The 24,543-nt window shown below is 42.5% G+C and overlaps 1 protein-coding gene across 4 annotated transcripts in view; it reads right to left on the reverse strand.

Annotated features, from left to right (window-relative positions):
- Window positions 1-24,543, reverse strand: part of LOC118594338 (amyloid beta precursor protein) — a 227,216-nt gene that overhangs the window by 91,608 nt on the left and 111,065 nt on the right. For all 4 annotated transcript variants that reach the window (XM_036204208.1, XM_036204209.1, XM_036204211.1 and 1 more), the window contains exon 6: window positions 10,047-10,249. In XM_036204208.1, the coding sequence (XP_036060101.1) occupies window positions 10,047-10,249 (203 nt within the window). The remainder of the gene's footprint in view (window positions 1-10,046; window positions 10,250-24,543) is intronic.

The following is a 24,543-nucleotide window of genomic DNA, read 5'->3' on the forward strand; positions in this document are numbered from 1 at the left end:
CTCCCGTCAATCAACACACCATAATCAACTAAAGACAAAGATCTATGAAGAGCAGGCAAGCCTCGGGCCTTTGCCTTAAACATGACTAAGGGGATCTCTGTGCAACAAGCATGTAAAATGGTTCCAACCTTCCCACAAGGACGCACCTGATTCCAGGAGCCTCAGATCAGTGTCACATTACCAAAGACGGCCCCCATTCACTGCTCTGAAAGCCCACAGCCCCCAAGCCTAGCTTTTGAAATGGCTCCTGTATGGAATTCTGGCATAGAATAAAAACTGGCTGGCATCTTGATGAAGGAATCCCATCATTTGGTTCTAGCACCCCCAAATTAGGCTGGTAGTCCAAGTAACAAAAAGAAAATTATTTGGGGGAGGTGCTTATCAAGTGAGTGACAGCAACTTCTAGACTGCATGTCCACATGTGGGAGTCCTGGGAAGCACATCAGCATTCTCTGCGTCCAGGTCCTTATCATCTTTTTAAATTGGAATAGATACTTTCAGAAAAGGATTTTCTATGTTTCACTTTGTCTCCCCCACAATCTCAATATATTGTGTCAAGAGATAGCTCTCACTATGTATCTATCTCTGGTTGCCCTGTTGTGAGCCTCCTCTTCTTCCTTTTGAGGGCTGGAAGTACACACGTGCACCACCATGCTCAGAACCCTCGTTCATGTTTCTAATGTGATAGCGCTCCCCATCCATCTCTTCTTAGGTTGTATTAATGTCAATATTAGACCATGGTGCCTTGCACTGGGTTTGCAGTGTGGCCACAAGAGGAACAGAAGTGGTGCCTTCACTGGCATGGCCCTCAGTCAACCAAGCCTGGGAGCAAAATCCATCCACACTGACCTTCAGCTTATACCTCTCACAGTACTAAATAGTGAGGTCTCCGGCTACTTGTCTGCTCCAGGCCCTGCAGAGTGCTTCAAGGCTCCTGTACAGGGGGATTGTTCTCTGAAGCTCGCTGAATAACAGTACCAGAACCTAAGCACAGGTTAGGTAACGGGATAAAACAAGGCCAAATGCATAGTGTGTGTAGGGGGGAGAGGATAGGGGTGGGTCTGTGGGAGACTGCAAGAACTGGGCTAAAGTGTACCTCTCCCTTCTGCACCTAGCAGACAGCCAGTGGATCACCCTGCTTCTGATACCAGAGTTTAATGCATAGAATTAAGAAATGTAGATTCTCAGATTCTGAGGGAAAAACTCTTGAAGCATGATTTTCTCCACATTCTGTAAGACAGGCTTAATTAAGCACCATATAATAGACACAGATATTACAAATGCACTTCTTTGAACATCCCCTATTTTGCATTTTTTCCCTCTAATTGTGGAGTAGAAAGACAATACACTTGGCTTTAGCAATAAATCGTTACCCGTCTAACTTAACAGTGAAATAAGATGAAAACAAAGGCGACGAAGACATTCACATCAGCAGTACTACGTGTGTTGACCATCAATATCTCAAATAAATTTCATGTTGCGGTCTACATTCAACCCACCAATAATGGAAGAGGCTGACTTCAGTGTCATTTAAAACAGCCCCGATCCAGGCGTGGCAGTGCACACCTGCCCATCCCAGTTCTTGGAAGACAGAGGCAGGAAGACATTGATAAGCTCAAGGCCAGTCTAGTCTACACAGCAAGTGCTAGACCAGCAGCAGCAACAGTAACAACAAGAACAAACAACGACAAAACAAAACACAACACAACCCCCAAAGAATTATAATACTAATAAACTAAGCATGGAAATCTCTTTTACTTTTTAAAAATCCCAATTAAGTTATTGCTACAAATTTAAATACTGCAATATAATAAGACTCCAACAGCCTAATTTATCAGAACTGAAACTGTGTTCTGTAGATAAATAATCATATTGTACTAAGTATAATCATGCAAATTAGGCCAGTAAGCTGGAGCTGAAGTTTTATGCCAAGTCTCATGTTCCAAATATGGGGGAAATATCAACAAATCACACAAGTAGCTGTGTACCTTATTGAAGCCACAGACTCAGGAGGAAGACAGGTGCTGATCTGCGACAGACGTCTCTAGCACCATGGTTCTCAACCTCCCTAATGCTGCGACCCTTTAACACAGTTCCTCATGTTGGAGTGACTCCCAACCATTAAAACTGTTTCCGTGGCTGCTCTGTAACTGTAACTGTTACGAATCATAATTTAAGCATCTGTGTTTTCTGACGGCATTAGGCAACCCCTGTGAAAGGGCCATTCGATCCCCAGAGCAGTTGTGACTCAAAGGTTGAGAACCATGGTAGCAGGTGTCCTCAGTTGGCCAGGCTTTGTACTTAAGTGTGCAGTTCTCTGTCACTGTAGTTAGACCTGACCTGATTCAACATCTCCCTATGCAGGAAGGTTTCTTATAACATGGCCCCTGAAGGAGATGGGCCTGTAAAATGAGTTTTACACTAGGCAGTTCTCCTGAGCTGGTGCTGTGAGTGAGCATCAAGACCGTACCACTATAATGTCTCCTCATTCTTGGTTTCTGTTCCCTGTTTGATACTCAGCGTGGTATCAACAAGCTTAAAACTAGAACACGGTAAGAATGAGGTATAGCTTGTGTCATGGGGAAATCTGAATGAGGGATTTGCTAAAAACAAACAAAAAAACAACTGTGTTTATCTGGAAAAATTAAATTGTAGCATTTGGCTATTTCCTTCGTATAAATATCCCACCACTGGTATGTCAAGCTGCAGTCTTTATGACTCCCTAAATTCCTCAGTCTTATAATAATTAGTTTTCACAGTCTAGTAAGGATTGTGCCACACAGAGAAAAACCAGGGCACAAGTGGAAAGCCACTAGACAGGAAAGCTTTCCCTCCTTGTCTCCTCTTTCTGGTCTCTAGACCGAAACCCTCCAAACACTGAAGGCAGAAAATGGTGCTAGACCTTTTCCAAAGTATGGTCCATGAGCAGCCACATCCCTCCCCAGTTGAGAGCCAGGAGTGACTCAGGAACAGCAAGGTTTGATAGGCGCCATGCAACCATGTGGTGAGTGTGGGAGGGCGTGGTTTTCCTGCCTGTGTTTTGACAGGCAAGGTCTCATGATACAGCTCAGGTTGGCTCGAAACCTCTCTGACCCTCCAGTCTCAGCCTCCCAGATGCTGAGATTGCAGGTGTGAGCCATTGTGCCCAGCTAATTTATTTAAATGTCATTGAAATGTATTCTATTAAAGATATAATATACAGTCACGTCACATCCTAAAAGCATCAGAGCAGAGGAATTGGTACAAATTAGAAAAAAGTCTGATTTGTTAAAAGAATTCACATATATGTGGGATATAGTAGCTAAAACATACATTAAAAGATTCTTAAAATTAAGAAAAATATAGAAATATGGAAAAAGTACTTAACCAATTATCAATACATATTTATCCCATTCTATACAATCAGCTGTTTTTAAATAACATCAAATAATGTCAACACTTCTGCCTTAAATCCATTGCTGAGATAATAATTCTCTTATATTTTAAATCTATGAAAATGTCTCTTCTCCAAAATGTGAATTCTAGTGACCATCCATCTTCCCATAACTCACCGAAGCTTTTATTTTTATTTTGAAAAGAATTATGAAAACATAAAAATCAAATAATAACAAAACCTGAATGTAATATTTTTACAGCACTTTTTCTGGGAAGAAATGCTAGAGGGCACCAATGCTCTAGAGAACAAAAGAATGCTTCCAGTGAGTTGGGGTCTGGAAATATGACCTTGTCTGAGGAAGAGGCATGGCCACCTCTCCACAGTAGCTGGCTTCTTGCCATAGTCTCCAACAAACTGAGAACAGTATCATTCCCAGTTAAAATCTAGATGATAACCAAGGTTTCCTTTTTATCACACTGTATTATGGACACTGGATTCTAACCACCCAAATCAAGGAGAGTTTCCTCTACACTTCACAGCCTACATGGTAGCACATATTATACCAGGCATGGTACAGGCCAGTAACCCTAGCACATGGAACTGAGACACAGAAAGATCAAGTTTAAGGTCACACAATGAGGCAGTTTCAATACACACATACACACACCCACACACGCGCTCATGCATGATGTATGTCATATTTTAAGTCGTTTCTTGTAGTTTCCTGTCCCCAAGCATATTAGTAGACTGTATCATATATCTTATCTAATATTTGTTTTACCTTACTGTCAAATAGTGACTTAGCCATATTTTTGATGTTTCTTACTTATTTTTGTCCTATAAAATATGTTCACTGCCAACCTACCAAGTACAAAACACTGAGTTAGGAGTTTTAGATGACATTCTGGTGAGGCTGAGGATGGTTTATTTCAGTAATCACATATTTAAACTTTTAAAAATCAACTAATTACTGTGTGTGTTTGTGTGTGCGCGTGTTTACACATGTACTGGAGCACGCCTTCATGTGCTGGTGCACGTGCCCCAGTGCTGGCGAAGGGGAGTGAGTCCTAAGCATCACCTGGGAAGACAGTAGTGCTGCTCAATAGCCTATGATGCGCAAAGCAGTCCTCCAGAGCAAAGGATCATCTGAGCCAAACAACTAGAGTTCTGAGGTTGAGAAACCCAAACAAACAACAGGAGGATCTGTGTGACAGCTCAGTCATTTGCCCATGAGGGCTATTGTGAAGCTGCCACCAACCTCTTTGAAATCTGGGGTAACAAAGGCTGGGAAATTTCCAGGAAGCAAGGAAGCGTGAGAAATGGCCAGTAAGACCTTCCTTGGCTTACTATCAGGAACCATTGGGACTCCAGGTATGGGGCTGGAGAGGTGGCTCCACAGGGAAAAGCACTTGCTGCTCTTGCAGAGGAAGGACCCAGGTTAGATGCCCAGCCCCTGCACGGCTGCCTACAACTGTCTGTAACTCCGGCTTCACCCTCTTCTGTCCTCCACCCACACAGTATAAACATACAAGCAGGTAAAACACAGACACACAAAAGTAAACAAAATATCCTAAAAGAACTAAAAATGTGACATTTTCCCATTCCATCTCAAAAGTTCTATTCTACAAGATCCAAGTAGAAGAAAAGCATCCTGTTCTCACAAGGATGTTACTGGTTTTACCATTACGAGATAAACACAGTACACCTGTCCTATCTCTTCTGCCCTAAACTCATTTTCTTACTCATTCACTTTACATCGTGAGTCTGAATCTTCTAACATGTGGGCTGCTGTCTTGAAAGCCAGGGAACTTGTGAACACTTGAAATTGAGACTGTTTTCATCTCGTCTCTTCTGGAATTCTTACTCATTCTCTAAGAGAATCCCAAAAGGACAGACATCCTGTGCTGGCGTAAGTGCCTAGCAGCCACAGGTGACTCAGAGGGGTGGATGGTTCAAGACAAAGAGGAACAGGTGTTCAGGCTGCAATCCACCCTGCTTTTTAGAGTTCTGGACACCCATTACTAAGGGAACTAAATATTTCCATTCAAAAATGGCTTTGTTACCTGAGCTGATACACCCTTGGACTTAAGAACAAACTGAGAAGGAGAAACGTACACATAGTTATGTGAACAGCTCTCTACTTTGTTGTATCGCATTTTAAAGAACTGATTTTTTTTTTAAATTAAAAACTGTTAAAAGTAGACTTATAATTGTGCTTGAGGCACAAAATTTTCTTACAGCACACATCTTTGTGAATGTGCTAAGCCACTGAATTATGAACTTTGTGGATGGAAAACGAAGGTCAATGAAGTTCTTATTAAAAACAAGATGAGCACATAGGTGTATCCTATTTCTCTGTCTCTAAGTCTCTGCTCCCCAGTCTTGTAACTTGAGCACCCTGGTTGCTGCAGTGGGCTTTCCGGATTAGGACAGTTAAACTACACAGAACCCTTAGATGCAGCACTCCATCCCAGCAAAGCATGTACGGAATGCCTCAGAATCAAGGACTGCTCTGTCACAGGGCACAAAAACACAGGCTGCCACCTGCCGCGTGGATGGTCAGCGCTGTCTCCAGTTCTACTGACCTTCAAGGGATGCTGCACCTGCGCCTCCGCATGCGGGTGCATTCATTTTGCCCCAGTTGAAGCAGAGAGGTCAGAGCCTGAGGCTTGCTCCCGAAGGAGGCACTGCTGTCCCTTGTCCTATCCCCAGGCACATCTTAGAGCTTTGAGTTCATCTTTACGTTCACGCAGGGCCAAGTTTACTGTTTCCCCAGACTCTTTAAAAAGTTCAATAGGATGGACAAAGCCAGAATTCCACTAGGGAGTTCCAGGATTCCTTGTGCCATGCCTTTACAAAGAGGTAACAATGGAGATCGGACAGATAAGCTAACAAACATGGCTTTGACTTATTTATAAGGCTGGTCAGTTCCTCTCCCTTTATAATCACTTCTTCACTGGGTCTTAGGTGAAAACCCCCAAGGACTTTCTTTCCTCCAGGCTACCGATGTCCTTTTCCACACAGTGGGAACAGACTCCTTCTTAAAGACTGTGCTGGTCTGGATGGAAGGCCCCGAGCTACCAATGATCCCATCCCTGTGCCCCGAGTAAGCAATGTTGCGCCCTGCGTGTAGAAGTGCCCATCAGTATCGGAGGGTGTATTCCAGTCAATCAACGGTCAGCAGAAGACCAGGGACTGTTCACGGGGTCAGTCAGCTAATGTAGAGCAATGTTCAGACAGCAGTTTTTAGTTTCACAAACACAATTGTCCCATCTTGTTCAATTTTCTGCTAGATATAAAATTCAATTGCAAATATTTTGATATGTGGAATATATTCACACAAAAACTATTTTAAGCAAGAAAATGAGTTCATGGTGCATTTTAATGGTAACAGAATGCTGTCTGTAAACACCAGTTCTGTTGTACCAACAGATCATAGATGTATCACACTGTAATTAAAACATCAATCTGTTGGTTTACCTTTAACACTTCTAACCAGTAGTAAACATGAGTTGTCTAATGTTCAGAATATATTAGGGGATTGAAATGAGGACTACAACCACAGTGACCATAGACTCAAGGCTGAGTACTTCCTGTCTACCAGAACTGTGCTCAGTGGTTCCCAGGGATTACATCACTCACTTCTCACAAAGTAGCTAAATATTAGACAGGTATTATTAACCCCAGCTTTATGGAGAGACACTGAGATTTAAAGGCTGCTTGCTTCAGGTAGGGTTTGCAGTTTACAGGCTGGATGGCTAAGCAGGACTCAGATCTGAGCAACTGTACTCGGACAACAAAGTGGAAGTCTTCCGAAGGTCTTATGTTAAGTACTTAGCACATATCATTCAAAGTAATTCTCAGAGGGAATGTGCAAAGTAACTTCAGTACTTACATGAGACAGTAAAAAGCAGGTTACTTAACTGGCCCAAGGCCATAAAATGATAATATTTTCTGTAAACACTACAGTTGGAGATGGGCTGATAGCTCAGTCTATAAACGGCTTGCTATGTATACATGACTTGAGTTCAATACTCACTTAAAAGTCAGGGAAGGAGGTACTGTTCACAATCCCAACCCTGGGGAGACAGAGATAGGTGGGTCCCTGGGACTTACTGGCCATTTAGCCTAGTTATTTGAGGAGTTCCAGGACAGTAAAAAGACCTGCCTCTCATCACTGCTCAAAAAGTAGCAAAAAGAAAGGTGTTTGGGACCTGAGGAATAACACCTGAGGTTGTCCTATGACTTTTGTACACATATACACATGTATGAATATGTACCTGCATACACACCCCCATGTGTACACACACACACACACACACACACACACACACACACACAGAGAGAGAGAGAGAGAGAGAGAGAGAGAGAGAGAGAGAGAGAGAAAGAGAGAAATCAACTTGATATTAGTAAGTAGTACCTAGAAAATAAAAGACTTACAGAATTCTTTTAATGGACAATATCAGAGGCTAAGAAACATTTTCTGGAAAGGACAGACAATACATGTCTTGGTCTTTTCAGACAATATAATCTCCTTTGCAACTACCCAACTCCTCAGCTCTGCTTTTATAGCATAAATGTAGCCAAAGACAATATTTACATAATGGAGCTGAGATTCCTAGGAAAACATTTGTCTTAAGAAACAGGTAACATGTTATTTTTGGTCCCTGGGATATAGTATTCTGACTCTTCATCATCTGCTATTAACTGACCTCTGGTCATTATTATCATTTAATTTAAAAGTAAAAAAAAAAAAAAAAAACTCCAGAAATGCTCAGAGCATTTGATTTCTTCCTCCTTTACATCAGCACTCATGACCATCATGAGCCTGTGTGTGCTCATCACCTGTTCCTTTCAGACCTACAAAAAGAGCAGGTGCCAAACACGTGCTCCTTACTTCTAAATACCTCAGTCCAGTGCAGAATCACCAGCTACTGTAACATGCCATCAAAAAAAGAAACCCCAAGAAAAAAAAAAAAAACAAAACAAAAACCCTACCTCTTTTCTCAGTGAAAAAAGTGAGGCTGAAAAACATTCATTAGGCCAGATCTGTGAGTCTTGGCCTCAAGAGACATTTGAAAAATTCTCTGGGAAAAGATACCTTGGGCACGTGAAGAGCAGTCCATTCAGATCAAGGGTATCTCTACTTGCACATTCTCTCACAAGCTAAAATAAGTAAGAAGCTGTCTTTAGTAGGGAATGATAAAGTTGTAGCATGTCCTTGGAACTGCAAGCTCCTTTCCCAAAATCTATTAGATCCGTGGCGGCTAAGTGTTCAATTCAGAAACATGACTTACCAAAGGCTCCAAGTTAAAAACACAAAATCCCCAAACACTGTTAAGTGACACAAGTTTGTCATAAAGCTATTCACACACAACCTCAGTGACATACTAACTATTCAGAAAAGGGCAACTCAATGGAGACCGAAGTAGAGTAGCTGCTGCTTGGGGCTGTGAGTGAGAATCACTTCTGTGAGTGGGCAAGACGTATCTCATTGGGGTGCTAAAATGTTCTTAGGCTAGACTACGGTGATATTAAATAATTGAGTAAATGTATTAAAGTCACCGAGTTACATATTAAAAATTAGTATATAATTCATACCCCAATAACATTCTTAAAAATGCAGCAAAGGGAAGGAGCAATTATAATTAATAATGTACTTGAGCTGGACAGTGCCCCACATTCAACGCTAATGAGCTGTAATTATACTTTTTAACCAAAAGGGAAAGGAAATCTTACATTGTTATAGAATTTGTGGACTAAAGTTAATATCAAAATTGCATCACACTAAAATTAAGTCAACCCATATTCATTAAATGTAGCTCTAGAGGCAGCTTTTACTGTAGGGGGAAAAAACCAGCGCACACCTATTAAACATCTCAACCCCAAAACACATTAGTTGGCATAACATTTGGTTGTTTACTGTGAAATGGATTTTTGCTTCCATTCCCTGGTGATGAAAAGTCCTTTCAGCTCATTTGGCTTACCGCATTCTCAGGAGGACATCAGCAGTAGGCGAGAGCTAAGGCACCAGGTTTACAGCTGCTTCTTGCAGAAGGTGCCGCCATACTTTCCAGTTCAACAACTCATACCAATCACCCACGTTGAATTTCACAGCATGAAATAAAGTGATTCTTACCAAATCATATTTAAAAATTAGATTTAGTAAACTCTTACGTAAAATTAGTAAAATCTCATGAAAATCATTCCCAGAAACGAAATTTGTTGAAATTGTCTCTAAGCCCAGCATAGTCCTTCCAATCAAGGAGATCTCAATCTCAGGGGTCAAAGAGGAGAGGCAATGCTGAGCAGTGAACACCCACCACCAGGGGAGGACTCAGCACTTGTCAATTTCAGTGACTTCTGGCTAGGCGGGGTCTTATCAAGCAATCTGTAGGATTCCTTAAACAGCACACACAAGGTATAGGAGAGACTGTGCAGACAGGATTTGTGTTAGCTTAAATGGACTGCTGAACTGATTGTTAAACCAAATCAAACCAACACCCGAAAGAAAACAAGCACAGGAAGCCTCGTGACTCCAGGGAGGAAAGGGAGGGCAGGGAGTGGGGGAAGGGAAGAAAGGGTATAGTGCTGACTGAAATGGGCTTTCTCCCACTCTGCTTTCTTTTATCCCAGGACACTTGAAAGTAAAAATCCAACGGTGGATTACCTCGGACGACCTCCTCCACGGACTCTGTGGTGGTGGTGGTAGTGGTGGCGATGCTGGTGGTTCTCTCTGTGGCCTCTTCGTAGGGCTCCTCAGCCTCCTCCTCCACCTCATCCCCATCCTCCACATCCTCATCATCATCAGCTTCTTCTTCCTCAACGTCAGCCACTTCCTCCTCCTCGGCTACTTCTACCACTTTGTCCTCACTGGAAGAACAAATAAAAATGTCCTCAGCTACTCAGTTGAACGAAGTGTAGGAAAGCAAAGAAAAAATCAAGGCACTTGGGAAAACACACATGCACACACACACACAGAAGGTTGAAAGCAGGTTAAGTTGGAACTCTAGCTGAGGTCAAAAAAATGTTTCACAGGTGGACATATAGCACTTCTTAGTTTAATGGCTGCAAAAAGAGGATGATCATGACTCCGACTCTATGGCATTGTAGAAAAGGCAACATTACGTAGCTTGTAGAGAGATGATATGGCTGTAAACATCTATATAGTAATTCACACATGGTAGGTAGTAAACAGAGAGGCAGAACCACTAAAGGACATGTCTAGGACATGATTTAAAAGGCTACTAAGGAATCCTTGTGGAAGGTATCTGGCTGCCAGTGCAAGCCTGGCCAAGAGCGTTTGAAGGTAAGGGGAGGGAGAAGCCTACCCTGAATTGTGGTAGGAAAGAAGAGAGGTGCACTGGATCAGATTGCAAAACCAAGACAAATATTTGAGACCAAGAGTCTCTGTCTCAGCCCTGACAAATGAGAAGTACTACACAAAAGGGAGGAAGGGTGGCCGTACCCATGAACATGGCTACCCATGCCTCCAGCAACAGACCAAGTGCATGGGGATTATCATGTGAAGTTGATTCTGGCCAGCAAGAAGAAGCGTGGAGCTGGGGAAAGCAACGAGAATCTGGAAGGTTGTATTAGCTGTGATGTGATGCTGCTGTGTAATGAGTGTTGGGGCTGGAGAGATGGCTCAGCAGGTAAAAGCTAGGGGAGTGTGGGTGTCACAGACTGTAGCAGATTTCATCTGAACTGGAGATTGGGATGGTCCCAGCCATGACTTAGGATGCTCCCGGAAAGCTGAAAGACTTTCAAACTCAGGGTCTGACGGTAGAGCAGAGAGGTATTTTGCAGAAAATGAAAGGGGGAAGAAATCTGAAGAGATGAATACAGTATGGAGGGCACGCTGTGATCTCCTCTACACTCCAGGGGTTTTTCTATACAGGCTGTATAATGAATGATGCATATGAGGCCCTGGGGTACAAAGCACAGGATGCAGAACTTAAAACAATTCTATAAAAATATGTCTGGCTTCACAAGGGGACATTTTTCAAACTCTGGCAAAACATGATAAAAGGACAATACATTCTGAAGCATTTGGCTAAAACATAAAGAGGAAATAATTAAGCAGAATAATTTAGTCAAGTGTTAATGCATAATGTGTTGACAAGCAGAAGACTATCGTATTATCAAATTTTCATTAATTCCATGAAGAAATAGGTGAGAAACAAAGATAAGACATTGGCATGGATAATCAGATGGTTTAAGCCTGTCTGCTTAGATATAAATGCTGTGAAATAATTGATTATCTTGACTGCCTGCACAAAAATTTCTGTGAACACACCTACCACTGGAGGCCACGTTTCAACACTGACCCTAAAGCTGGCCTAGATTTTATTTGGGGTATATTCTGTGATTTAATCTCAGGTTGTTCTCCTAGTAAACCAAACAGGGGTGCACATCAGTTAGTTTACTGTGTCTGGATCTTCTTTATGCAATCAGATCAGTCACAACTCTCTTCGATTCTCCAATGTCAGTGGTAATTCAAAAAGGTGTGTGTGGGGGACCAGGCCAGGATTCTCTTCAAACCATGAAATACCCATGATCCTGCCCCATGACCGGTGGCACAGTGTTCAAGTATATGGTCCAGGATTAAGTTAGGCCTGGGCTGTCAGGTAGAGTGAAGAAAACATGTTCCTGGATTTCCTAAGGTGCCTTTCCACTCTCCCTTATTATGTAATAAAATGCTGCTTTTAAATCTCCAGAAAGAAGCCTCAGCTGTGGGAAGAGCAGTTTAAAGTGATCTGCATTCTGGTGGGCATCTAGCTGAGGTGGGGGGGGGGGGGGAATTACGTGTCCATCATCCCTCACTGCATCTGTGCGCGTAATTTACTGTCATAATAACAAAGGACTGAGATGCATAATAGTTCAACTGGCTGAGAAATTAAATTACTTGCCCTAAGAGAACTCAGGTCCAGTTCTTATTATCATAGCTTTGATTTCTGGAATTAAATTTAGATGTCCGTGAATTCAATTATCTCTTTGGACACTATTTAAAGGAGAAGCACACAACTGGGTTCTAGGGACACTGCATCTTCTCCAAGAACCCTGAATGCGACATTCTTACAGCCTCTAATTGTAGCTTTTAGATGAACAGGAAGCACTCAAAGGCGGTAACATGCTTTCCTAGCACCAGCTGAAACCCCAGGCCATTGTTCTGTGATGCAAGGGACGGGACGTGAGACTGTTTTGTAAAGCTGAGCATAAGGATGGAGAACAGGAGGAGGGAGAAGTTTGTGAAAAGGTGAGGCTGAGTGATTTCTTAATACACCAGGCAAGAAACACTCCCAGGAAGACAATTAGTTGCTAAGATGGTAGGTAGAATATTCCCACCACGTTCCCCAGTTGTGAAGGCTGCCAATTTACACACAGCAAATATGTGTTTAAAATACCTCAACGGAAGGAAACTGAAACTCCTGACCATCCTAGGAGTCAGAATGCAGGGAGAGGTCAAAGGACATGACGACAAGGGAATGCATCAGTGACGACGCCATGTTTGCAGCATTCAAGACTGTACTCTGGTGGAGGAGAAGTGCCACCACAAGGATGAGCGAATCTCCAGTTCCGACCAAGCAGCACTCGATAGAGCTGCGTGTGCTGCTGTGACGCGTGAATCAGTCTCCGTGGGTAGCGTGATTCGCATACCAGCCAGCTTTCCGTCGTTCCTCCGTAGGAAAGCCATGCCAAGCCTTTTACCGTTTGCATCCTCTGAAGCGGCCATAGGGCATTCCGTGCATGACCAAAGGACAGAGATGGTAAAATGACCAGTGCCTGCAGGGTGGAGGCTCAGGGAGGAGTGAGGCCTGTTTCCCCTGTGAAGCTATTCTGCAGGACAGGGTAATGGGGGCCACACACCGAGGTGAGCAGGGACTTTTCTGGTGGGTACACTGATGGGGGTCTGGAGACCTGAAGTAAGGGGTAACTGAATCTCTTGGTACCTCCTGACCCATTCTGCTGTGGATCCACTGCTGCTTTAAAGTATCTTATCAAAGTTAAATGATGAAGGACTTTGACAGATTTTATCTACTGTTTCATAGTCTCTGTCAAAATTGATTTTTTTTTTCTTCCTATCATAGAAGTTAGGAAACAGCAGAGAGACACTCTGTTCTCCATGGTTATGAGAATGTGAACTACTATCAGACCTTCACTACAGCAGTGATGAAAATAACCAAAAGTCTGCTCCCAAAATGCTGACAGACCAGAAGGCCAGAGGAGCATGACTGAAAAGTCGGGGTTCATCCCTGTGAATGCTGATGTGGGGGTGGGTGCGTGGGGGCACGGCAGCAAATCAAAGTGCAAGGGTCTCTGGGAGTTTCCCAGAATCAAAGTCACTTGTTTTCATTGTTTGAGAGAAGGTTTCAGTCTGCAGCCTAAGCTGCCCTTGATCTCATCATGATCCCTCTGCCTCAGCCTCCCAAGTGCTGGGATGACTGACATGAACCACCAGGTCCTGCTCATTTATATAACAATGAAAATAGGCAAACGTCCAGCAGATGAGCCCAGGAGTTGTTCAATTTCGTGAGAAGAAAACCGAGGTGGCAGGGGACGCTGGCTGGCCAGGGTAGGTGTTCTGATCTGGAGGCCAGCTACCTGGTCATATTCGGTTTGTAAAATTCAGTAAGCTGTAGAGTTGTGTTGTGTTCTTTGTTAATGCAAAGACCCTGTACAGAAAAAAAAGGCTTCAAGTGGATTCTCCTAAAGCCAACAGCCATGTTTCTTATTGTAAATACGGGGCTGGGAATTCTCAGTATCAAAACTGCAATCTTTGGGCCTCCAGATTTGCAAACACATCTTTCCCCCCAAGCTCCCGGCACAATAAATGTACTTAACAGAAAAAGAAGCAAGAACAGGGTTATGGATTACACATCTTTCCAATCCACAGCTCCTGTAGTCATGGCCTCACCTAGCCAGGCTGAGTGAGCCAAACAAATTATCCTCTACATTGAGTACTTCATTAATTCAGATCTATGTACAGAAACAGCCTTCTTTTGATTCTGTAAAATCAGAATGCGTTTCCTATTTTACTCTACAATACTGTGGCTTCACTTTAAGTTACCTGGTGAAATATACCCCAAAATTACTTAATGGAAAACTCTAGAAAAAAAATCATAAGTAAGCCTTACTACACTACTGCTATAATCCCATTTTATGACGGTTAATTACCTCTTTCTGCTTGTGAGTATACACTCCACTTTAATCACCAGTACGTAAGGAAAGCAGTATATACACAACTCAGTATTATGCAATGTCTGTGTGATGACAGAGCCCCTTGGATTGTATCTCCCGTAGCTGCCTTGGTGGTACATGATAGCTAGCAGGGAGTATCAATCTTTCAGTTAGGCGTTTTCTAAAAATCTGATGAATGCTCTTCTCAGGACAAAGGCATACAAACTCCTATAGCAGACACTGTATAAGGTACCCAAGGTCATTCTCAACTCCTTCCTTCCCTCCCATGACAGGAGAGGATAAAAACCAAAGAGCCCATTAGTCCACATCGCTGCATCCTTTGCAGCTTGAAGGCCTTGTGACTGACAGACTTCTCAGCAACCAGAAGCCAGGACACAGGCCTGTACTTCATGGAGAAGCCCCCTCTGGATGAAAAGGTAGTCCAAGTGTCTTTGTCTCTTTGCCTTTTTACTTCTCACTTCCTGTTTCCACCCAGAAAGGCAAAACCCATAGCAACTGTGCATTGGTGGCATTTAGGTTTATCAGGGTTCACCACTGGGTAAGCACGGCTCAGTGGAAAGACTTCAACTATTCACCACTATACAAATTCCAAAGATTTTTGACATTTAAAACTAAAGTATTCCTTGCTGAGGAAGGTTCACAAACTCTGCCGGAACCCCAAATTAAAGATTCCACTTTAAGAAGATGACAAAAAAGAAGAAAAATTAAAAAAAAAAAAAAAAAAAAAAAAAGATTAAGATGCCAAAACGGCTTGACTCTGGCAATTAAGAGTGAGCCACTGGCCCCAACCTTGGTATGAAATTGGACTGAGTCGTCTTTACACATTTAGTGATACCTCTTCTGGGTGAGAGAGTCTATACTAATTGCTGAATGAGTAACAGGGGACCTGTATAATACAAGCTTCAGAAATTCCAAGGAGAAAGTGACTTGTACAAGCCAGAGGCCTCTGAGCAGTAAGGATGAAGCAGGGATACACATTCATTATGCAATCAGGAGTAATATGCCAATAAGTATGCTCATAACAAAAGTTCACAGGGACACTGAGTTTTAACAGAGAAGAAAGATAGAAACCAGGGCTTTTACCTTAGTGGATAAACATTGAGGTAAAAGAGATATACACAGGTTCAATATAAGCCAATGAATAAATAGGCAACACAACCAGTCGCTCAACCACTGAATCACTCCAAAGTATCTCTCTTTGCCATTCCATCTGCTGACTTGATCTGGGTCACCCCACGTGCACTGTACTTGAAATACTGCTTTCCTGGTTTCCAGAAACATATATTGTATTTGCTTGTTCACATATCAGTCCCTTGTACCCAGATTTATTTTTCACTTATTTGAGCTTATTATACATCCCCTGCTAATGTTTTCTTAGAAAGCAGAGCTTTGTACCCTCATGCTCACTCAGGTACTTGAATAGTATTTAGTCCCAGGGAAAAGCCAAATAAACACTGCTAATGAAATGGCTAGTGCACGGCGAAAAGATTACTGAATGCTGAGTGGGGTCCTGAAAGGATGGGGGGCAGGTGGTAGGGACAGTTTAGGCAAGCACACAAATGTGAAGTCCAGCAGCTTCAGGGAAAGAAACAAAGAGCAAGGCGAGGAGCCATGAGTGAAGGCAGAGATGCAGGGTAGAGACCAGCAAGCAGAATGATTCACTCAGATTAATTTCATAATGATGTCTCTGGCTGCTAGGTGGAGTAAACTATGCGGAGACAAGAGTGAAAGTGGAAAGGCCGGACACTGCATGAGGTGCTAGCTATATCTCTAAAAAGTAAGGGAAGCCCATGGGTTGAAAGCCCAATGGACAGACAATGATTTCGGGATTTGTACGCATGTCAAATCACTATTATGTTGATGATTATGAATAGCAAGGGCACCCAAAGAATGAGATCTGACTGGACCAGAGGTGTCTGGTGACCATCAGATACCCAGTTCATAGATATGTCTAAGTTCCTTGAATTACGGTTTATTGTTCCATAACAGATCCTAACTCATGGGAGAGGATGGGTAGAATGTGACCCAACAAGCCTTCCATTTAGACTAGCAGCACTTGTGAGGAACCATGTCTTTCCTCTGCTCTCTCAGTATCCACGGTAAGATGACTATCTACAATGCAGAAACAATTTAACTAACATATCTAGAGCATGACAAGGCAAACCCAAGGGTTTGGCAGTTGACAGAAAAATAGGCTCAGATTCTTCAGCAAGCTTGTATCACAACATTTTGAAAAATGCCCTGAGACCTATGAGTTCAAATAACTTTGGTGGGGCTGGAGAGATGTCTCAGCAGTTAAGAGCATTGCTATTCTTCAAGAGGACCATATTTAATTCCGAGCACCCACACTGCAGCTCTCAACCATGTGTATCTCTAGTTCCAGGGGATCCAACACCCTCTTACGGCCTCTGTCACCACCTGGCATACATGTGATGCACAGACACACATACAGGCAAAAATACCCATAACTGTAAAACAATAAAATAATTTAGAAAAACAATGACGTTAGGTAGGATGTGTTACAGAAAAAGAAACCACGAATTAGGCAAATTCATGAACTTGGTATCTGATGCTACTGAAATTTTTCTATTCATTTTGTGGGTGAGATGTTATCAGTGGGTTCTGTAGAGAACTGGTTTCAGAGATGTACTGACGTATTTAGTATGCTCTTGACTGAACTTTTCTTTAAAATATTTCAGTATCATTTAAAAAAAAAGCATGGTAGAATGATATTCTGGCAAGGCTTCTAAATCTGGATGATAATTACAGTAAAAGGCTAAAGTGCTTTTTATTTCAAGACTATCTTGGAAGCAAGACAAGTCATATATTAAAAAATGTATTGTCTGGACAGCTTTATGAGCCACGTAGAATTAAGGAGAAGCATCTGCAGTGATAAAAATGTCCTAGAATCATTTTAAACTCTTGATGTGAGAAAACAAAACTCTAGTTCATTAGAGGCTATGACAGAAAACTCTGAATGAGCAAATTCCTGAAGACCCTGGTATTGGTAAGTGCAGGTGATTTTGTGTTGGTCTTAGATGGAGGGTAGGGGAATTCATGATCTCTACCCATTGGCTCAACAGGGTTCATACTAGGTTTTAGGGTATGCTCCACTCTCTGGGGAGACTGTAAGAAACAAACCAGAGAATTTCTCTGCCCTCCTGGTATGTACATCCTACAGACAGGGAAAGACTAAGGAACCAAAGAAAAGATGGCATCCTGTCACTTTATAAGATGCTGAGTGCAAAGGGGGAAATGAAATCAGGAAAGCTATCTAGCACACTGGGGTGAGTATTGGGGGTGAGTATTTACTTTTCCAAGTCTTGCTATGGTCTGAGTGTGAAGTGTTCCCCACACACTCATGTATTGAATATGTGGTTCCCAGAAGGTGGTAACATTGCCTTAGGTAGCTTTTAGGAAACGGGTCCTTTAGGGGAAATTTTGGAGTTATAGCCCTCCCTGGTCCTCGGGTATTTGGTCCCAGCCATGAGAAAAGTACTGTACATAGGCAGCTGGAGAAGACACTATGAAACAGGCATTTTAGAAAATGTGCCCAGTCCCCTCTACCACTGTCTACACACATGAAAACGAATACAAAGCTGCAGGTGATCTGAGAGCTAACTGGTTGCCAAGCCTTTCAGGGCTGTCTTAACATAAGAAAGTAGTGAAATCTCTGCCTCTTTGGGGGGACCTTGGGAAAGAGAAAGGGAAGCTGACTGTGTCTATGAAAACATGGTAGTTTTATATGTGAAGTGACCATAGGAACCTGCACCCCTTTTTACAGTAAAGTGCAAACATCCTGTAATATCTGCCACACTTAGTTAGGTTCTCAAGTAAGCCTCTCAGGGAGGAACAGAAATGTCTTCTTGGCTCATCCTCAGGAAAGAAAGGGGAAATAATTGAGGGGAAAAAAAGCCTCAGCAGGGCTCTGCAGGGTTTACCGTCCACACACTCTACTACTTTTTGTTTCAAGGGTTTGAAATAAGCAAAGGGATATTTTAAATTGTATATATACTAAAGGTAAAATAAATGAGGCCATTACTATTGTAACATGAAAGCCTTGGGTAGCTGGAACACTGAGAAAAGCGTGTTCTAGATATGAAAAGGAGTTTTCCACTTTAATTGTTTTTCTTTTTCCAGCAAGCCTGGAAAAACTCTGAGTTAGAATACCAGACACCTGCATTCCTTAAACAATGCAGAAAATGTAGAGGGTCAAGGGCGATACATTCACAGTGTGGCCACGTATTGTGCTTCAGGTTAAATCCACGACAACAGCTGCTTTCATGAATGCTTTGTTCTTTCACAGAGGAATATGACACTAAGTACACAGTCACTCTCCTGATTAGACATGGTTTCAGTTACTGTTGGTCAGCCATGGCCTTAAAATATTTAATGAAAAGTCCCTGAGAGAAACAATCTATGCATTTTGAGTAGCTTTTATTGCTGCAACTCTATATAATGGTTCTATTTGATTTATCAGTTATTGTTCACCCTTACCGTGTAATGTGTAAGTCAAACATTGTTGCAGATCTGTTACACACAGACTAGTGCACATAGGCTGCATATAAGAGGCACGATACTTACCAGGTTTGCAACAGCTGACCACAGGGTCAGAGTTCTACAGAGATGGACAAGTCAGCATGCATAAAATAGTTCCATAAATGATGTGCATGCGTGCATTTGTTTGTGTGTGTGTGTGTGTGTGTGTGTGTGTGTGTGTGAGAGAGAGAGAGAGAGAGAGAGAGAGAGAGAGAGAGAGAGAGAGAGAGAGATTAGGCAATGTCTGAAGAGGAAGACTGAAGAACAGCCTCACCATATAGTAAACTGGAAAGCAGTAAGTGAGTGGGAAGCTACAGGGCAGAACACATGGCAAAGGGCATGACAGACAAAGGTTAACAGACAAAGGGCCAGCAGAAACTGCCAGCAGCTCAGTCTGCTGGAGAGCAGGAGTGAGCATTCACAGAGAACAGAAGGCAGGCGGTGGCCGTACCATGAAAAACTGTGTTTTAAAGGCTGACGACTCTGGACCCTAGTCCACCAGGATGCAGCTCCTAATAAATAAGCTTCAAGTAGAAGTGTGGAAGACTGGTCATCCATCAACACACAGGGGCTGGCAGAAGCCTGGAGGCCAGACAGGTGAAGGAGTGGCAGGTGCCCTGTAGAGGAAGCTCTGGGGAAGCACAGCCAAGGAGGCTGAGGAAAGTGAGAGGTTCCAGAAAAAACAGAACTGGTGGCCATCTGGATGGAGGGGTGCAGTAGGAAGATGAATCTGGTGCTTCAAGATGGAGACACGGGGTAGAGATGGTTACTAATGGCAACAGGATATAGCAGGAGGAACGGGTGGCAAGGAGCAGAAGTTAATGGATTCAGCTTTGATCATGATGGATTTGAGATGCTGAGAGATACTGTTGGAAAAAATCCAACAGACAGCTAGGAATGAAGGGCCAGAAATTTGGACCACAAACAGTCTATGAGAAATCTCCTTCTTATGACCCCTAAATAAACAGCATGGTCCCTTAACAAACAAACAAACAAACAAACAAAGTGCTACAGTTCCTGAAAGTCCACAGACAATGGACCAGATGGCCATTCACTTTGTGCACTGTTAACATTTACATTATCACCTAGAATAGAAACGCTTCAGATGTCTAATTGTACAGCCCTCACTTCCTTCCCTGATCACCCTACATGTGTCTCTCAAGGCTCAGGCCAATTCAGAGACCTGTGAGAGAAATCCTGAGATGGCATCTAGATTTTACTCGAGAGTTTAACTGGGAACAATGTTTGAAACAGTACTGTGAGTGAGGAGACGTCCTAAGGCCCCCAGAGGACGCCAGGGACTGTAGACAGTGCTGAACTCCGTATGTATTATGAGATGTTATCCCCTTTACAAATATGTCTATCATAAAGTTTACTCTTACAAATCAGACATAATAAAAAACAAACAACAACAATAAAGCAATTAGAATAGTGCCTTATAATAAGAGTTATATGAATAGAGTCCTTTTCTCTCAGTATGTTATTGTATGGTTTTGTTTTGTTTTTCTTTTCTTTCTTTCTTTCTTTCTCTCTCTTTTTTTTTTTTTTTGATGGTATGTTATTTTATGGCTTCTGTTGACAAAAAAAAGCTATCAGCACCAGGTCTATCCTTTACAACCATTATTAAGTAAAATACTTAAAAAAAAAAAAAAAAAAAGGCATTGTAATACCAGAACTTCCAGTCTGATAATGGAGAGGGCTACTAACAGCCAGGTAACATACACAGTGTGGATCATGTCCTGAGCAGAAAAGGAGCAGATGGCACAAAATGTCACCATGCTATTCAAAACAGCATGCAACTGAAAACTTTATGAAGCTTAATTTTAGAAATTTCTAGCTAATATTTTTAGATCACGGAAGCCAAAACCATATGATAATGGAAGCAATAAGAATGCTGGTGGATATGATGCGCTAGAACTTCTGCCAGAAGGGAGGTCCCCAAAGGGATAAGGAGAGTCAGCTCCCCCGCCTCACAGTGCACATCCCATTGGAGGAGAAGGAGACAAAGAGCTGATCAAAGGCTAAAACACGAGGTCAGTGTCAGGACACGGAAGGCAGGATGCCAAGACTGAAATAGTGAAGAATGGCTTCTTCTAAGAGGGGTGATTAGTTTCATTTCTGTGAAAAAAAGGAGTTGATATCCAAGACAAAAATAAACTGTCCATGCTCCTGGGTCAAGGGAAAGGTATTATAGGCAGGGCAATATGTCTGTTCTGGGATGCAAGAGCTTGCTAAGCTGGCTTGTATGGTACTGAGTCAGTAGGGTTTGGAGAAGCCTGGGGCGATAATTGGGTGGAGGGGCTGGTCTGTGTGAAGAAGGTAGACCAGGGTGTTGGGAAGGTAGCAATGTCAGTAAAGTGGCTGCCTTGGAAACATAAGAACCTGAGTTTAATCCCCAGAATCTCTCATCTCTCTCTCTCTCTCTCTCTCTCTCTCTCTCTCTCTCTCTCTCTCTCTCTCTCTCTCCTCTCTCTCTCTCCTCTCTCTCTCTCTCTCTCTCTCTCTCTCTCTCTCTCTCTCTCTCACACACACACACACACACACACACACACACACACACAAACACACACACAAACCACAAAAACATAGATTCTACGAAGCTCTATAAGTGGTACCCATCATCATTGCCTTCATTTTTCCAAACAAGGCTTCGGCGTATTCTCCTTTTACATCAGTTTTTTAAGTAAGTTGGAAAGCTACCCGTGCATCTTAGAGAGTTCTATGTCAGGCTTATGTATGCACATGCTCCACACTGCACCTCCGCCAGAGAGGATATAAACTCAAGTTTGCATGGTGGAACGGATGAATGTATAGGAGAAAGTTAAGGGCAGTGCACATTAGAAGGGCGCTGCAGATTTTTTTTTTTTAAAGGCACTTTATTTTTAATGTACTAAGATTGTATTGGCAAGAATGGACAGAGTTAGGTGAATGCAAACCTGGCAGAATTTGCAGAAGGAACAATGTGGAGTTCCCCAAATCTAACTTCAGGAAGTGTTTTGAAAGATAGAAAAGACTTCATAGAACCCGAGTGGGGGGTAAGGCAGCCAAGAACAACATCTGTACACATTGGAGGTCATTGATGTGTAAAATAAGGTAGCTTGAGCTAGAGAGGCAAGTCTTGAACGATTAGACTTAACTGATGTTCAAAGTCAAGACAACAAGAGAGAGAGACAGAAAGGGAAATCTACAATAACCTAAGAAAGATGACCAGGGAACAGAAATTCAATGGACAATGTAAAACGAACAGTGGTGACCAGATAGGTATAAACCAATAAACAGAAAGACCCAAAAGCCTTGAGTAAAGAGTGCACAAGAAAAGCAGGCTGGAAATGATAAGGATAGGCAAGTTACATACAGAAAGGGGATCCTGACAAATAGAGGAAATAAAGGATTCCAACTGCCTTTTAAGCTTTAGGTGGTCTGTGATGAGAATTTGCTATGAATGTTTGCATTCCTGAGCCTACACATGTCTGGGCCTTGTCTGTGCATATACTGCTTCCTGACAGAAAAACAAAGAGGGTCTGAGGAAAAGCCTGTCACTCATACTGATGACAGCAAGAACATCCAATTTTAGGGGTCAAATCGAAGACCACAGATGTCATAAATGTGTATCTGAAACACTTACATAGTCAGTTCTCATCTGCATGCTTAGGAAAGAGGCTGTCAAGTAGAAGGAAGTTAGAAAGCTACCTGTTACACATGCTCTAGGTCCTGGGATGCTAAGGGAGTTTTGGGATGAGGTTGGTGGCATCTCATGGGATAGGTGCCTAGAAACGCCGTGTCAGAGGACTTAGCATCTGGGCACTCTGTGATTAAATGGAATGCTGCTGTCCTGGAATACCTTGTAGACACATTTTCATAAAGCCAGAGTACTTCAGTACAACTTCTGCTGTTTGTACGACTCCTAGACTCCAGTTTTCCAATAACAGTAGCTAGAAAATTCTTCTGGAGGCCGCTTAACATATCAAAGGTTACACAATGGAAGGAAATGAACAGTTATTCCAGGGGGCAGAAGATTAAAAGCTTAATCTTCTCTTACTTATAATTCTTCTGCATTTCTGAAATGCATAACTGAGATCTATAATGGAAGTTTTTGAAATATGGCAATTGAAAGTTTCAACAGCCACTAAGTCTCTATTTAAAATATCCAAGAGAACCAATGTCAACTACATACTAATTTAATAGACAATTTCTAGTCATCAGGAATCAGATTTTCCAGTATTTTTTGCATATTTAAAACATAAAATAGGCATATAAAGAAGAATATCAATACTTGCTTACTCCCAACAGCTACTTAAAACAGCTACTCAGCCTCATCTAATACAAAAAGCCTACGATGTCCTTATCGACTACTATCAGTTATAATAGTTACAAGGCCTTAAAAGAGTCAACCGAAGAGAGAACACATTATAATAACCATGATTATCTGACAGAAGGGGAACACTGGGCACAGGGCCCTGAAGAGTGCTTTTGTAAGTGACAGCGTGAGATGGGGCTGGCTGAGAGATCTGATCTGGACATTCCCAGCCCCACTGTGGTCTGCCTCTCTTCAAGATCCAGTCTGCACAGTATATATGTGTTCATTCACTAGTCTGTAGATCAAAAAGAAAACACTGCGATACAGATTTTCTAACATTTCCCATGTCAGAGTAAACAAGCTCAAGCCGATATACTAGGGTTCAAGCACTGTCTTTTAAAATGTATTCTTTAATTTATTCTTTGAGAATTTCATCCACGTTTACAACGTCTTTTGATGAAATTCATCCTATCTTACTCCTCCCTCCTTCTCCTCTCACATTCCCCCTTTCACAGTCACCTCCCAACTTCATGTGCTCATTATTTATTTACCTATTAACCAGGCAGTCTATTGGAGTGGTGCCGCTGGCATGCGCTTAGGCACAGGGCCAACCTGGGTGCATGGGCAACCTACCCTGGGTTACAGCCCTGAAGAAAGACCACGCCCCCCATGGAGCTAGCTAACTGCCAAGGAGTGAGGCTTCCTGAGCCCCTCCACCAGCCACGTTAGAGTTTTGACTGGCTGGGGCTGGTGTATGTAGTTACAGCTGATGTGGGTTCACATGTGCAGCAGGCCAATCATATCACAACATAACAAAACAAACCCCTTTCTTTGGTAGTAGCCTTCTGCAACCTTTGGCTCTGACACTTTCTGTGACGATCCCTGAGCCTCAGAAGAGTGACACAGATGTCATTTAGGGCTCATCACTCCACACTCTCAGTCTCTACAGTTTGACTAGTTCTGGGTCTCTGTCTAAGAGTCCTCCACTGTGAAAAAAAGACCATCTCGCTTGCGAACGGGACTTCTCTTTCCTCACCTACTGGGACTCACAAGTCCTAATTCCAGCTGAACAGGGCAAATCCATCGTCGTTAATTTCGCATTTAAATCCCAGTCCACTGGAAACGTTAT

Source organism: Onychomys torridus, chromosome 12 (genome assembly GCF_903995425.1).
Source record: "Onychomys torridus chromosome 12, mOncTor1.1, whole genome shotgun sequence".
Taxonomy (NCBI): Eukaryota; Metazoa; Chordata; class Mammalia; order Rodentia; family Cricetidae; genus Onychomys; species Onychomys torridus.